Source organism: Tenrec ecaudatus, chromosome 3 (assembly GCF_050624435.1).
Source record: "Tenrec ecaudatus isolate mTenEca1 chromosome 3, mTenEca1.hap1, whole genome shotgun sequence".
NCBI lineage: Eukaryota > Metazoa > Chordata > Mammalia > Afrosoricida > Tenrecidae > Tenrec > Tenrec ecaudatus.
The window spans coordinates 3,714,731-3,732,547 of NC_134532.1; the positions used below are offsets into that span (position 1 = coordinate 3,714,731).

At 37.8% G+C, this 17,817-nt stretch overlaps 1 protein-coding gene across 1 annotated transcript in view; it reads left to right on the forward strand.

Moving 5' to 3' along the window:
* The window catches only part of GLRB (glycine receptor beta), a 118,363-nt gene extending 100,792 nt beyond the window's left edge, over positions 1–17,571 (forward strand). The window contains exon 9 of the mRNA XM_075544733.1: positions 15,860–17,571. Coding sequence (XP_075400848.1) covers positions 15,860–16,156 — 297 coding nt within the window. The 3' untranslated portion in view covers positions 16,157–17,571. The remainder of the gene's footprint in view (positions 1–15,859) is intronic.
* The last annotated feature ends 246 nt before the right edge of the window (positions 17,572–17,817 follow it).

Below are 17,817 nucleotides of genomic sequence, written 5' to 3' on the forward strand. Positions count from 1 at the left end.
GTTTTTGTTGAACCTATTTTCCACTTACTGTGCTGGTTTACTAATGTTAAATGATTTGCTGTCCTTTTATTTATGTTTATTATTTAAAATAAATATAAATACATTACCCCACTGATGTCTCAATTTTTTAGTAATTTTATTTTCCTTTGTTTTGATTATTGAAACTCACCAACATCTTCTGCATTTTCCACCCTAGGCTTATACTCGAGTCAATCCGTTTTTCTGGTTCCCCAGGTAATAAATAGGTACCTCGGCTTATACTCGGGTTGGCTTATATTTGAGTATATATGGTAATTTATGGTGAATTGTGGACCAAGAGGCTGCTTGGTGGATTCAGATAGCTGTGATTGACCCCAAGAAAGCCCCTGATTAATGCCCTCTTGCTTGAAAATCCAGTAAACCAGAGTATCATTTTTACTGTGCTCATGCTGAGTATCACAAGGGAGCAGGAGGCCCATCGTGTTATATAATCGTGAGCATGTTGCCTCGTCCGCTTAGATCCATGTCCCACACTACTCTTATCAGTGCATGAGCTACCACTTCCCACTCTCCAAGAGTGTGGCACAAAAGTACCAAACGTGGATATTAAGTAGAGAACAACCAAACTCTTATATGGTGATGTCTAGGTATTCATTTTACAACACTTGCTCTTGGCCAAAAGGCTGAGAAGTGATTGGGACTTTCTTTTTTCTGCTGAGTGATTAAACTCATTTTCTGCCCTTATACCAGCAACCCCCTGCACATCCTTAATTGTTACTTTGTGGGAAGTTTTTTACTTGTGCTCTCTTATATACTCATGTACTTCATGAAGGATAGCTATAACATTTATATTAATGAACAGCAATTGTAGTTAAGGAAGCTAGGTTTGAAACTTGTACATGCTAGCAGTGTTTCCAAGCATTCCAAACCAGCTCTTTGGACTCTCCGTGTTCAGAAGCTAGACCTCTTTCCATACTCTTACCCAAACTATGCAAGATGTACAACCAAGAGGGGAGGCCACCCTGTTGCAAAGGGCAATCTTGTATGCCTGGTTTTCCTTCTCCAGGGGTTTGTTCTATCAAAAGAAACGGTCAGTTATTGGAGTAAAATGATCAGTTCATAATGGTTTTGTTATGTGCAGAAAATTATTTTAAGGGGTGCCAGCCTAAATCTGGATATTCAACCCACCCCAATTAAGACTGAGTTTACTATTCACTTCATACTGTCCACTTCATTGCCAGACACTAGCAAGGAGTGCATCCTAAGCAATCTTGCATGTGCAAGCATCATGTAGAGCCTAACCGAGCTCTTTAGCCATCTTGCAGGAACTGAAGACCATGCAGTTTCTCAGTGGGACAGTGGTGCCTGAAAAGCCAAAGCTCTACTCCTGTGTCCGCTGCCATTAAAATAACTTGAAGATGCTCAACATAGACTTTTTGTGGTTTTCATGCACATAGCTTCCTTTACTCTCATTAAATCCTTGTTAAATGCCCAATCGATACTCCACCAAGGCTCCAACTCTAATAATATCAACACAGTGTTACAGTGGTTAAGAATTTGGCTGCTAATCAGAAGGTCAGAAGTACTAAACCACCTGCTTCTCTGTGGAAGAAAGGTGACATTTTCTACTCTCATAAAAAATTACATCCCAAGACATTCACAGGCACACTTCTACCCTATCCTCTAGGATCACTATAAATTCTAATAATAGTATGATAAAAGTAGGCACTGCTATAAATTTTAGAATATTGTTGAAATAGGAGAATATTGATCTATGGGAAAGCCTTATTAGACTAAATCATATGAGGTGTTCCATCATACATCTTGAAAACTTAAGTGATTGGATCTTATTTAGGAAAAATATAAGGATAAGACACAGGACAGAACATTCAGTAACAGTCATCCACTCCGGCAGAACTAGGTCTGCAGAGCTTAGAAATCTAAGAAAACATGAAAGTGTTGGGTATATGGTCGTATTAGTCTGCCCATGTTTGGACAACCTCAAAAGCAAGGTTTGAACTGCAGTCCAATAACTTCCAATACCCGCATGATCCTGCAGAAGCAGTCTTCTTGTCCTCTCACTGGACCATTACAGCTTTAAGGTCAGGGACATAGATAGATTCCTTTAATCTGCAGCAAGTAAGTTTAAGGTAAAGTCTGATTCACTTAATGGGCTTTCTGACTCTGATCTTTGTGGTGTGGCCAATGTAGTATGTTGTACACCGTCAGAGGACAAGCTCTATAAAGTACAGGTAGCCTCTAGTATGGGGCCTGGGTTACCAAGGACCGAAAAGAAACTCAGAGCATTCATGACTAGTCACATGGTACTGGAAGAGTCTTACCCTTGGCGGACCACAAAGATGTCAAGCATATCCCAGGGGAAGCCACCCATTCTCCCCAAGCCTATGGGTAAGGTCATCTTCTCTGAGGCAGACCCATCCCCCACTCTTGTTGGTCATGAATCTCTACTAGATGTATTGAACATCATTGTACGCATGTCCACCCCATTGGGATGACATTTAGGCATGGGCTATTTGGTATTCAACTACCCTACTTGCAAAGAGGTGTCCCCAAGGTGTGGTGAGGTGTCCTCTAGAGAAGTGGTCTTATGATGTACAAACAAGGGAGTGACAGATGGGTTATAAACCTAACCCACTTGATAGCACTACCATTCCACTGCTCATGAGGTCAGATGGAGGGATTGGTTGACCTAAGAACCACTGCCTCTCTTTGTCTTGATGTTTTCTGTTACAGAAATTGTCTCATACATTGTTTGTTTGTTTTTTTAAAAACCCAAATCCTTACAACTGGACCAATAGGTAACATTATGATACATGGAAAAAGATTGACATCAAGGATTTCACTGTGCTTGGAGCCATAATCAATGCTCATGGAAACAGCAGTCAAGAGATCAAACTATATATTGCATTGGGCCTACCTACTTCACAAGACCACCTTAAAGTGATAAAAACCAAGGTGGTAACTTTGAGGATTAAGGCGTGCCGACCCAAGCCATGGTATTTTCATTTGTTTCATATGCATGTGAAAGTTAGGTACTGAACAAGGAAAACGGAAGAAAACGTGATGCATTTGAATTATGGTGCTGGTGAAGAATATTGAAAGTACCATGGACTGTTGAAAGACCCAACACATCCATCTTAGAGGAAGTACAGCCAGAATACTTCTTAAAGGCAAGGATAGTGAGACTTCATTTTCCATATTTTGGACATGTTACCGAAGACCGTTCCCTAGAAAGGACATTCTGCTTGGTAAAGTAGAGGGGCAGTGAAAAAGAGAATTGACACAGCAGCTGACACAATGGGAGGATGGTGCACGACCTAGCAGTGTTTCATTTGGTCGTTAATAGGGTCTCTATGAGTCAGAACCAACTGGATGATCAACAACAGCCTACATCTGTCTTTACGCCTATTGTAGATATTTCATGGAAGTTGAGGTATATAATAGGTGTCCTCTTGTGCCTATCTTGTTTTATTTAGCATAACATTTTCAAGGTTCTCCATGTAGCAAGTAGAAAGTGGCAGATCCTCATTCCCCTATGGATGAATAATACACCCATAGATATATAAAGACATATATGAAGGAGTTTCAACCAGTTTGTGGAAAACTAAATGGAGAGATAATGGAATTTTTCATGAACATTTAAAAAAAATTTATTGGGAGCTCTTACAGCCCCTGTCACAATCCATATATATATCCATTGTGTCAAGTACATTTGTACATATGTTGCCATCAGCATTTTCAAAACATTTTCTTTCTACTTGAGCCCTTGGTATCAGCTCATTTCCACTCCCCACCCTCCCTCCCTCATGAACCCTTGATAATTTATAAATTATTATTTTTTTAATGTCTTGAACCAACTGCTGTCTCCTTTCATCCACTTTTCAGTTGTACTTCGCCCTGGGAGAGGGTTATATGTCGATCATTGTGATTGGTTCTCCCTTTATCCCCCCACCTTTCCTTTTTCTTCCTGGTATCACTACTCTCATTATTGGTCCTGAGGGGTTTATCTGTCCTGGATTCCCTGTGTAGTGAGCTCTTATTTCACAAACTTTCTGAAAACCCCCTCGTGTGTGTGCATGTGTGTGTGTGTGTGTGTGTGTGTGTGTATGCCAAATGCATTTGTTGATGATCATTTGGGAATTTTTCAACTTTTGTCTATTGTTAATAATGCTGCTAAGAATAGAAATATACAAATATTTGTTTGAGTGTTTCTTAAGAATTTTGTATATATACCTAGTACTAAAATTGCTTGCGCATATGGTAGTTCTGTTTAATTCTTTTAGGACCATTACATTTTCTAGCTGTACAGTTATATTTTAGTTAATGAGAGGTGAGAGTTCTAATTTCACTACATGCTTGCCAATGCTCTTTTTATTATGCATATATAATATTTACTATATAAAGATAAATTGCAAATAGCAACCCTAGTGTGTCTAAAGTGGTGTCTTGTGGTTTTGATCTGCATGTTTCTAATGGCTAATTGTGTTGATTCTTTTCATGTGCTTCTTGTCCATTTGTGTATCTTTACAGAAATGTCTATTTATGTACTTTGCTCATTTTAAAATAAAACTATCTTTTATTGTTATGTTTTAGGAGTTTTAAACATTTTTAAGATTAAACACTTCTCTGATAAAATAGCTTCCAAATAATTTTTGTACATTATGTGGGTTGTTTTATAGTTTTCTTCATAATGGCCCTTAAACAAAAATTTTGGTTAGATGAAGTGCCACTTGCCCATTTTTTCTTTTATTGCTCATGTTTTTGGTGTCAAAAGGAGCCATACCAAAATAGGACTTAACGCTTTGCTGCTGTTTTATTCCAATAGGGCTTGTGTGTGTGTGTGGTAGGGCTTATATTTAGGTCATTGATCCGCTTTCAGGCAGTTTTTGTGTCTGCTATACAGTGTGAATTTATCTTCAATCCTGCCTGTAGAGATCTGATTGTCCCTGTGCTATTTGTTGAACAGACAATTCTTTACTCAGTTAATGGAATTGCCATTCTTGTCAAAAAAAAAAATTAGCCGTAGCTGTATGAACTTACTTCTGGACATTCAATTATATTGACTTAGTCTATTTGACTACTTGAGTACCAGCACTGCATTTTGTATTCTTCTTTGCAGGATATGAAATTCCATTTCCTTTCTATATAACTATATTTAAACCGACTTTCTTTTTTTACCCCAAACCATTTTATCAGAAGCTAATCCAGTCATCACACCATTCTATAGTTCAATCGCTACCACAATAAATTCCAAACATTTTCTTCCTTCTTGAACTCCTTGATATTATTTCCCCTTCAGTCCCTAGCTCCCCCACCTTTTTCCCAGGAACCTTTATTCCAGTTATTTTCTCTGTAGATTCACCTTTCTGGGATTTCATAAACCAGAAAACATAGAAAACCACATAGCTGATAGTCAAGAAGGCTACCAACAAAGATACAATAGAATAGAGACAACCCCTAGTATGAAAAAAAAATCTACAGACAATATTAAAAACCAGATCAAGCACAAAGTTTATCAAAAGTGACAAGGGTTTGACCGTTCAAATCAGATTTATCATTTTAATCTATTATAGTCATCTCTCCAGTGCTCTCTGTCTGATCACCAGATTATTCCCATCCCTCAATGATGGCTAGAGGGAAATCACCGGAGGCTTATTCCCTGTGTAGATCCTGGAAAGGCTTCTGCTGTCATTCATAGCCTTCTGTAAACCATAAGCTCGCAAATTAGACTCTGATACTATTCTCTCTTTCAGATTTGGATGATATAATTTACAATCCTTGGATCACAGATGAGGTGTGCTTCTTCCATGTGGCCTTAGTTAGCATCTCACTTAGATGACACTTTGTTTGGAAGCAAATGCTTAGGACCCCAGACCCTATTATTTCTGCTAGCCGGACATCATCTCATTTCTTTACCACATATTTCTATTGCACCCGTATCTTCTGTGTTCCCTTCATGAGGGCAAATATCAAACAGAGCCATGGTGTAAGAACTAATTGTTCTTAGGTTGGAGATAGGATTAAGTACAATCTGAAAATCCATTCCTGAGTTTATGTGTTTTATCTGCATTTGATTCACTTGAGAGACATCCTGGTTAATTTATGGTAAAGAATTTTATCAATCATCTACCTGCAGCATAAGAACTTTCTATTTGTAATGTCATTGATTAGCTCATGTTAATTGATTAGCCCATAGCACTAATTTAAAAACCCTAATTGAGAACGGGAGATTGAACAAGTGTGGGCTAACTATATATCGCAATCCCTGTATTATAAACTTGTACAGCATAAACCCTCGCATGACTGGATGCCATGTGTACAAACAATGGGAACTGATCATCAGGAAAATGTTACAATACTGTTCACTGACAACATCAGACACAGGTCTATCGGAATAATACATGTCTGAACACAACAAGTAAGGCATAGAAGTAGTGAGCAACTGTTAGTTCAACCCTCTTTGTAGAGCTGCCTGCTGTTCCCTCACATACCATGTAGTTCTAGTCTTAAATACTCGGGTTACAGGTGTGTTTGATCTAGATACCAGTTTACCTACTGGCATTTCTACAATGTTTCCCTCTGCTATGGTTCTTAGAGGTATTGTGAGCCTTGACGAGCCAGGATTCAATGCCCCAGTGTTCTATGGCACAAGGGCACATGGTCTGGGTTTCAGGGACGTATAGACACTCAGACCAACGTGTCTTATGAAGAGCATGGTAGCAGACATGCCTCCACTAAGGGTCCTTAAAAGTATTGTTAGCCATTTCCCCCCTGGTAGGAATTTGGTCCTCCCACATTTTTTACCAACAGAAATGCACTTGTCTTCTCCAAGACATGTGTGCTCCCTGCTGCAAACCCCAACTTGATTTTTCCATCATAAACGGAGTTTCTTATGTTTCTAATCTACTCTAAATTGCTTGGCTTTTAAGTAGTATATTTAGATCTTTTAAATTTAAGAGTTGTCTTGATATAACAAAAACCAAAGGTTGCATCGGTTCTATATCAATTCGTAGAAACCCTATATAGAGTTTCTAAGAATGTAAAACTGAAACAAAGAGCCTCCTTATTACCCAGTGAAGAGACTGGTGTGTTTGAAATGTCAACCTTGCAGTTAGTAGTCTAATATCTATAGGGCAGTTCCACTTGAGACCTTTACAGAACCATCAGGACTCAATTATTGATATGTTAGGGCTTACATCTACCATTTCATTTTTCAATTTCAGCTTGTACTGTTTTTCATTCCTCTAATTTAGTTTCTCCTACCTCCATGTCTCTTAGAATGTCATTTTGAGTGATCGATGTTGTATTTTAGGAACCTGGTGACTTTATGGCTTATAAGTTGGGCTGATAAGCACAAGGTCAGCAGTTCGACACCCCCAACCACAATGCGGGAGAAAGACAAGGCTTTATTTCTCTAAAGATTTCCAGTCTCAGAAACCCACAGGGGCAGGTCTATGCTGCCTTTTAGAGTGGTTATACGTCAGAGTCAACTTTATGACAGTGACTGTGATTTTCAGTCATAATTGCATATTGCTTTTTATCTGTTTGTGTATATGAGTCTATTGCTTTGGGGTATGCACTTGTGCCTATATTTTACAGTGGTTTCTCTAGGTATTATGTTATAAATGTGTATATATCTCTGTCTTCTTTACATCTATTTTCATTTAATCATCCATAATATTTAGAATTGGAATCATAATATGCCTTTGCATAGATTTTCTTAGGTTTAGCTTGTTTGGGATTTGTTTGGCTTGTTGAAAAATGTAGGTTTCAGGTCTATGTCTAAATTTGGAAAGTCTCCATCTATTATCTCCTGAGTCCTTCCCACCCCCCCTACCCCCCACCCAGTTCCGCATCTCCCTTCTCTTTTACTAGGACTGCACTGACACAAGTGGTACATCCTTCATTACAGCCTCACAAGTCCCCAAGGCACCGTTAATTTTTTCCAGTCTATTTTCACTCTATCTTTCAGAGTGGGTCATTTATATTGTTATATTTTCTAGTTCACTGATTCTTTGCTCTTTACACTCCATTTTCACTTTGAGCTCATCCACTGAAATTTTTTAGTATCCGGTATTATAGTTTATAGTTTTAAGGTTTACTTTTGGTTTTTCTTTATATCTTTCTTTATTTGCTGAAACTTTGTTTCTCTGCTCAGGCTTTCTACTTTTTCATTTGTTTTATTCATTTCCAATTGCTTGAGGACTGGCGTGTTTTTATTATACATGTTTAAAACCACTACTAGGTAATTATAGCATCTCTGTTATCTTGATATTTATGTTTGGTAATTTGTATCCATTCACTTTGAAATCTTCTCAGGTTCTTTGCAATGAATGAATTTTTAAAATTGAAATTTGAGCACTTTCTTATTATAGGAATAATTCTTGCTTGACCCCTCTATTCCATTTTGCTGCTTCATCTCTCCTAGGTGGAACTAGAAATCCAGCCCCCCTGGGCTCTTCACTACTCCTGGGAAAGAGTAATTGGCACTTGGCAGGTCCCTGTATGACCTCAGGGTCAATGGTAATAGTGAAAGTTCTGACTGCCCTAATTCTGTTAATCGTGACAGAGACTGAAGAAGAGTGGGCACGAGGTCTCTGAAAATGGGAGAAATCCAGAAAGCAATATCTACTTTATCTTTCTGGAAGGAAACGTCCCATCTGTATGCTTTCCAAGGCCCACGGGTCCTCTGTAGCTATGCCTACCACATTCCAGCAGTCAAGTAGACACAAAGGTTCTGAGTGTGCAACAATTAAAAATTAATTCAAATCAAGCATGTGAGGAGTCGGAGCCTGGTTATGGCAGTATTCACTCGTGTGACAAATTTTGGATGCCAAAAAGGTGTCACGAAAAGAACATATTTTAAGCCTAGCAACAACCTACACTTAGCACTTCTGCTATGCAATGTTGCAACTGATCTTTGTCCTAGATGACATCTGACCCATTGCAGTAATCTTTTAGGAATAAACACTTTCAGAGGCATTGTGCCTTCTTTTTTGAGATTTTTCTTTCATCTCTGTTAGCATTAAGATTATAGAACCCAAAGAGTAGCTCTATTTATATCTTCCTTTTCCATGGTCCATTGTCCTACAGTTACGTAGTACAGCCATAACAAAAAACTTCACAAATGGTTGGCTTCAAATAACAGAATTTCGTTTTCTCACAGTTACAGAGCCCAGAGTCTCAATCCAGGATTACATTCACAGGTGCAGGGGTTAGGACAGGTGTCTTTTGGGGGGTTGATAATTCAATCCATAACAAACAACTCCTCCGTTTTCTGGACCATAGTTCTCCACTTGAAAAGAGTGGCCTAGGGACAGAAATCATGAGTCTTTATTCTTGTGTGTTACGGGTTCTGATAACTGGGGAAGCTTTTGAATAACAGGAAACATCAATGAAAACATTACCTTGGACTCTTCTAAGATATTCCATGAAGTCAAGTAAGAATGGAAAGAGACTCATAGAATCAACTTTTCAGAACATCGCAGAACACATTAAGAATAATCATGAACAGGATTACAAAGTGCAAATAGGCTCTATGAAATATTAGACTCCTTTCTGTTATAAAAAATTGCACAATGAAGAAAAGGTCAACATATTATAAATTCTAATTCTTAACATTTTATTGCTAGTATTCAGCTGTGCTATAAAATATGCAAGGACATTTTGCTTTAGAAGTAACAGAATAATGCCTAACATTTTTAAGAGTTGAACAGAAGTTAAAAAGAAATAATATTGTACCCTTGTAGCATTTGTATACTGAGACAGTCCTCAAAATGAAAACATTAGTCCAAAAAATAGCTTTAATGTATCTATGAGACCAGCATTACCTTTATAAGGTTGGTAAGTTTAAAACATTCTTACATACTCACATGTGAAAGGAAATAAAAACCCTTAAAATTTTGATATATGAGAAAGTTTCAAAAAGTTTGTGGAAAAATTAAATTAGAAGATACTGCATTTTTTTCATGAACTTTTTGAAGCCAGCTTATATATTTTGAAAGTTTCATTGTTTGGCCCTAAAAAATGTAGTCATATTTGTTGGTTTCAAACTGCATTTGTGACAGCATATGTTGCCATTCTAAATATAATATCTCGCTGAGTAATTGTTTTGTAGAATATATTTAATTTGTTTTGAGATAAAATAGTAATAATAATTAATGAGGAATTAATATTTTGATAAGGCTGTGTTTACCGAAGAACACAATCATAGAAAAATTACAATGAAACTCAGTAGTAATTTAATTCATTTATGTGTGAAATGTGAATGATTTGTGGTCTACATGCAAAAATGTTAACTCGTCTGTCAGTTTGTTGTACTGGGAGGCTTGAGTGTTGCTAGTATACTGAGTTATACCACTGGCATCTCGAATACTAGCAAGTGAACAGCTTTTACCAGAATTTCCAGACTAACAATAGGGTAGGATGAAGGCACTGGTAGAGAATACCTCTGAAAAATTACCGCTGGATACTTTGTTTTGTGAATATTATATATGTAGTATCAGGGTATTGTCTATTGTATTGCAGGAAGATGACCCTTTCAGGTTGGTCAGCATTCAAAGTGCTGCTGGCAAAGCTGCCTTCTAAGGAAGTCAGTCTTTCTTAATGATGTGGTTGCAGCCACGCTTTGGGACCTTCGTTTGCTGCGGTGATATGGGTCAAAATGAGAAGAAGCAGCTCTTTCTTCTTAATAATTATTAATAAACAGAATAAACACTCATCAAGAATTAGAATGTGGAATCTGTCATTTCTGAATCTAGGAAAATTCAAAGATGTCAAGAATAAAACGGGATGCATAAAGATTCATATCCTGGGTAGTAGTGAATTGAAATGGATTAGTATTCGCTATTTTGAATCAGACAATTACCTGATTTACTATATAGACAATGACAAATTACAGAGGAATAGAATTGCATTCTTCATCAAAGAGAACAGTTCAATGTCAGTAGTGACATAGGATAATACATGGAAGGCCAGTGAATACAACTAGTATTCACATTCATACATAGACCACTAAAGCAAACGATGAAGAAAGTGAAGAGGTCTACCAATTTCTGTGGTGTGAAATTGATCAGATATGTAATCAAGATGCATAGGTAATTATGATTATTGGAATGCAAATGTTGAAAACAACACAAAAGATCGAATTGGAAAATAGATCGTTGTTGAAGGAACCAAAGACAGACACGTGTGATAGGATTTTAGAAGACTAATTACTTCTTCACTGCAGATACCTTTTTTTTCTGCAACATGAACAGTGTCTATTCACATGGGCTTTGACATTTGGAATAAACAGGAATCAAGTTGTCATTTGGGAAGAGACCATGGAGAAGCTTAGTATCATCCGCCAAAATAAGTCCAACAGACTATTAATTGTCCATATGCAAGTTAAGTTTGAAGCTGAAAAATAATGAAAACAAGTGCATGAGATACAAAATACACATTTGGGTATATTGCACCCTGTTTAGTGAGCATCTCAAGCACACATGTGATGTATAAGCAGTAATGACTGAAGATCATGTGAATGCTGTGATGACATCCAACATAAAGAAAGCAAGAGGTGATTAAGAAGTCAAGAATAAAAGAAAACCGGAGTGAACTGCCATGCAAAGTCATGACCATGTTCCCCTGGACAGGGAGCCCTCCCTACCAGAGGGATGAGAGGGACTGTTGAGAAAGTCAAGTCAGGGAGAGTCAAGGGAGCAGGCTCATCTGAAGACACCCAAGTGCATGACTGCTGGTACGAAAAGGAGAGGACCTATCTCCAAGTGTGGTGGGGGGAGTGGGGTGGATGACTTAAGGACTCTAAGTGGGGAGTATCCCTGGTAATGTACATATTTGAAGAAGCCACATTGGCCTGCATTTCTGGGTACTGGTGGGACTCCCAGGCCAAATGCCACTGAATATTGGGGCATTGACCCCTGGACCTTCAAGGCACACGATATGCTCCACAGACTGCACCAGAGAGATCCGATGCGGAGACTCCACCAGGTGAACTGATGAACTCTACCCCAAACACACTTGTAGGCTGAGGACTTGAGATTGAAACTTCATGATGTTTGAAGAAGCAGAAGACAACTCTAGGCAGATAATCATAGACTCACCATCTCAATGCCCTATATGCTGTATTAAGATGTATATTCTTCTGGCAAACCTGTGACTGTTATTCTCACTGATTATTATGGAAAAATTTCCCTGACAACCAACTGCCATTGTTTGTGTGTATAGCATCCAGACACAAAAGGATTGATTTGGTCCAAGTGAATAATTCAGGTAGTGTGATATGAAGTTAGCCTACATTAGCCCAATATCCCTCTCTCAACAGTGCTTTTCTTTTTTAAAAAAGTACCATTGTTAATATGACAATATTAACAGAAGATCATTATGCCCCAGGGAGATGATGTATAAGACTCCCTACCACAAATTAACAAGGTCTCTGAATGGAGCAAAAGGAGGTAAGAGAAGAAGACGAAAAAGAAGAACCATGAATGGGTTGGGGTTTGTGCTAAATCCTAGCTCCAATTTAAGAGCAATTAGTTCTTACATCATGGCCCTGCTTGATCCTCACCCTCCAAAAGGGAACACGGAATATATGGGTGCTATTGCAAAGTGTGGTGAAGCAAGTAGATGGTCCCCGGCTATCAGATAAAATAACATCCGGGTTTTTAAAGGCTTGTTTCCAAACAAGCAGCCATCTAAGTGAGATGTCAGCTAAGTCCACACGGATGAAGCACGCCAACATCAGTGACCGGATTGTGAGTCATAATCCGAAGCCAACGGAACGAATAGTAGCAGAGCCTAACTTGTGATACTTTGATGTGCAGACGGTTATGAATGACCGAGGAAGCCCAAGATACACCTGTGGGAATGTTGATAGGAAATAAGCCCCTGGTGATTTCCCTCTACCCATAATACAAGGATGGGAAGAGGTTGGTTACCAAACCGAGTGCACTGGGACACCGATGATATGAGATCAAAATGCTAAGTCTGACGTGAATGGTGAAAATCTTCTCAGCTGATCACCCTCTGGTGCATGCTGGGCCTGATCTGTCTTTGATATTTTCTGATTCTTTGTTTTTAATTTTGGGGTTTATCTCATATATTTTGTCATTGGGGTAACCCTCTTGAATTTTTGTTGCATGCTTTCCAGTTTTTCAGGATATGAAATGGAGGGTTAATGAACCAGCAAATAGGATAAGGGTTTCTGAGTGGTATAGTGGGCGGGGCGGGGTGGGTGGGGGGTAAATCATAGGAGCTGAGGTCAAGGAGTCAGAAAGGAAGAGAATGCTTTGAAAGTGATTGTGGTGGAAATTGTACAGTACTACTTGATATGATTGAACTATCGATCGGTATGATATCTGTATTAGCTCCCAACTAAATGGTGTGTTTTTTTGGAGGGGGGGGTTGGGAAGAATAAAAGAAAAGGATGTCAGAGGAGACTCTGAAATCTGTTCTTAAATTCTGTTCGTGCGGTTGTTAGTTAGTTGACGTCAACTTGGTGCTGACTCGTAGTGAGCCTGTGTACAACAGAATGGAGCACTGCTCGGTTCTGTAGCACCTTCACAAGAATTGACCTTATTGTAGGCACCGTGTCAATCTATCGTGTCAAGGGTTGTCCCCTTTTTCACTACCCCTCCTTTATTAAGCATGATTTTGTTCTTCAGAGACTGGTTTCTCCTGATAACATGTCTTAAATGTATGAAAAGTTTCACCATCATTACCTTTCACATGTATCCTGGCTGCATTTCTTCCAAGACAGACCTCTTTGTTCTTTAGACAGTCAACAGTATTTTCAACATTCTTTGCTAATACCGCAATTCAAATGCATTGATTTTTCTTCACTCTTCCTTATTCAATGTCCAACCTACACATGCGTATAAAGTCATTTAACATAACCATGCCTCAGACCACAAGCAGGTTAGTTCTCAAAGTGAGCTCCTTGCTTCTCAACACTTTAAAGCAGTCTTGTGCAGCAGATTTATCTAATGCAAGGTGTCATTTAATTTCTTGACTGCTCTTGAACATGGAGTAGCTAAGGAAGTGAAAGAAATGATGAAGCAAAGGAATTCACGAGGAAATATCTGAAGGCAGCTTGAGGAAAAGAAGTACAATATGATAAAGAAATGTGAAAAGACCTGGAGCACAACTGAAAGAACTGAACAGAACACTCAAGCTTCCAGTGGTGATGTTGAAGAATTCTGTGGGTAAAATAGTGAAGGATGCAGGAAGCATCAAAAAATGATGGAAAGACTATACAGCGACTCTGTACTAAAGATAACTGGTCAACATTCCATTTCTAGTGGAGCATCTGATCAAAAACTGATATTGAAGGAAGAAGTTAACAAAAACCAAGGCTACAGCATTTAGTAAAACACTAATTGACATGTTTCAAGAAATGGATGCAATGCTGGAAGCATTCACTAATCTATGACAAGAAATTCAGAAGATGATCTTGGCCCACCAAGTGGCGAACTCATTATTTTTGCCCATTCCAAAAAAAGATGGCCCTATGCAATGCGTAGTGTTGAGCAATATCATTAATATCACAGGCAAGTGCATCACACATTGAGCATGTCAAATTTTACAAACGTAATTCAAAAATGGATGCAGAAATACATTGAGAAGAACTACCAAAACTTCAAGGCAGACACAAAAGAAGTATGGAATGATGACTATCATTGCTGATGGCAAATGGCTCTTGGCTGAAAGCAGAGAAACATATACTGTGATTTTTTTGTTTTTGAACATACAAACCATTAGACTGTGTGTCCTAGCAGAATGTGGATAATATTTTTAAGTGGAAATTCCAGAGCGCCTAGCTGTGCTCATGAAAAATCTATAAATAGACCAGGAGGCAATCCTCCAAACACAACATAAGTTCTCAAACTTATTTGGCCTACCATCTCCTTTAAAAAAAAAAAATGAAACGAAGCAAGAAAATTACTCAGCGCTCTTGTGGTAGATTTTATGTCAACTTGATTGTACCTGTGTGAAAGAGGGGGTGGAGTCCTACCTGTCAATCAGCTGGTAGGCTGGTGATGCATCCCAAGGAGGCCTCTTTTTATCAAAGAGACGCTCCTGTCGCTCTTCCCCTTGCCTTCCCACTTGCTGGGACTCTGCCTGCCTCCACAGGTGGCTAATGTCGGCTGCCGGACCCTGAAAATTGTCAGCACCCTGTCATGTGTCCACTGACTGCTGATCCAAGATATTGCACCCACAGGCCTCTGATCTTCCTTCATCCTACCTCACCTTTGATGCAAAGTTTAGAAGTACAGGAGAGTTATATATTAAAGCAATATGGTGTTTAACATGGTTAGCTCTTAGAGGATGAATGGATTTTTAGTGGGGGCATCTGGTATAAATGTTGTTTGCTGCTTTTATCCCGCACATAAAATTGCATTTCCAAAGTGTGTTCTAGTTCAGGGGTCGGCAAATTTTTGAGACGGAAGGCACCATTCTGTCCCTCACAAAAACTGAAGTGGTATTCGAGAGCCATAACTAAACTTTTACAAACAAAGGAAATCACCATGGTCTGAATCCTATCCTTTCAACTTTTTCAATTGTGCTTCAGAGCCACAAGTTCTTACAGAAAGGGCCGCATTTGGCCCTGGGCGCCAGTTTGCCAACTGTTTGTCAGCTTTATTACATAGGCGTCATTTACAGTCCTGAGTGTTCAGGCAATCTGATGGTTTAATTGGTTAATAATTTCTGCAGCGCTAACAAATACCCTCTTGTAGGTATGAGTAATTTTTAAGATGTCCTTTGGAAGAAATATATTCTGTAAATATATTAGAATATAAAAAATATATAAAAATAGAAAAAACTTTAAATATACACAGTCTTTCCTTTTCTTTCTTAGGTTGGTGAAACAAGATGCAAAAAAGTCTGCACTTCTAAGTCTGATCTGCGATCCAATGACTTCAGCATTGTTGGAAGCTTACCAAGAGATTTTGAATTATCCAATTATGACTGCTATGGGAAACCCATTGAAGTCAATAATGGGCTTGGGAAATCTCAGGCAAAGAACAACAAGAAGCCCCCTCCTGCCAAACCTGTTATTCCAACTGCAGCAAAGCGAATTGATCTTTATGCAAGAGCCTTATTTCCCTTTTGCTTCTTGTTCTTCAATGTTATATATTGGTCTGTCTATTTATGATAAACTTTTTCAACTTGTATAAAAGAATATCCCATTTCATGGTGACCAATTGTATTCATAAATGTCACACTATGACAAAGGTTGCATTTGCATAGCAATATATTGAATTTTGGATGTCATTTTATTGTCATAAAATGCAGACTCTTAATTTTGAATGACAGCATGACCCTGTACTGTCTGTGCTTTATTGATGATGTATGCATGCGTAGCATACATGATGCTCTATGCATAAATGAAGGATAAGCATAACGCATAAATAAATTCAAACACTCATCTACAAGTAGTGTAAACTGTAAATACTTAACATAGCTCAGATTATAAAATGACATGCATGCTGCGTCTTGGTATAGTCACCAGTATGTATGTAATACTGCAAATTTCCCTCTTTGGTAACTCTCTAGATAAGGCATTTTATTATTCTGTTATTCAAAAGAAGCATCCTCATTTAAGCAAAGTTGCATTACAAATGGTATTACAAACCCTATTAAACGTTGCTTCCAGTTTTTAAGGAGAATGAGATCAGCTTTAGCTGTGGGGCTCTGTGGAGAAATAAAGATTCGAAAATCACTATTTTGTAAAATGATCTCATTTTAAAGTGTACCATGCTGTCAAGATGTCACATAATAATAAAAAATTAAAAACCTACTAAGCATGTTTGAAACAAGGGAAAATTAGATTTGTATAAATGTAAACTGGCTTCTGATAAAATGAAAATAAAGAATAGATGCATTGGTTGAATATTTAGGTAAAGGGAATTCTTTTTAATTTCTTTAAAGAACTGAATACGTTTTTATGGATTTCATTGTGCTGATACAGAGTGTACAAAAGCATAGTGCCTTAAGAGTCATAAATATTTTAATTTGAAAGATAGTACTAGATTTATGCTTTCACACGATTTTTAAGACACAAAGAAAAAATACCCTGTTACTAAAATAACTTGATTTAGAAAAAATATCCATTGTCATGGAAGGACTTTAACTTCTCTATTTTACTAAAATGCTTACATAATTGCAAGTAAAATTTAAACCTTTTCCCTCTGAATTCTCATTTCTTTTTTCTATGTATTTGAATATTTTGGCCTTTATTGCAAAACATTTAAAGAATAATTAAATAATGACCTTCTGTTCTTCTTGCCTAGGAAGAAACAAAAGGAATAGTGTTAGACTTCACTTCACTTGTATTTTCTTTTTTGCTTAAATTCTTGACAACTGAGATTTACTTTGATCTGGTTCCAATCTGAAAATAAGCACTTTTTTAGTCTATGAGACCTCTAGATGCCAGTAGATATCACAGTCAATGAGCCTTTTTATTCTTGCCATAGCTGAAGTTACAATTATCTGTCATTTATATAACATAAACACCAAAAGCTAACAATAAGCATATTTATGATACTTGGAGTATTTTTGTTGCAGGAGAAAATTTGTATGGCCAACTCAATAATAAAATGTGTTAAAAATATTATTTCTGCTAATTGCTATATGTGATTGAATTTATTGAAGACCAAAAAATTTAAAGATTCTCACTGTGCTCATTAAAATATCTAATGGAATGCAATCTAACCCTCTATGGTCCTTCAGCACCCTCTAGTTACAAACATATAGCCATCCAAAGAGTAACCCAATTCTATATTCCATTAATGACAAAAGAATGCTGGGCAGTAA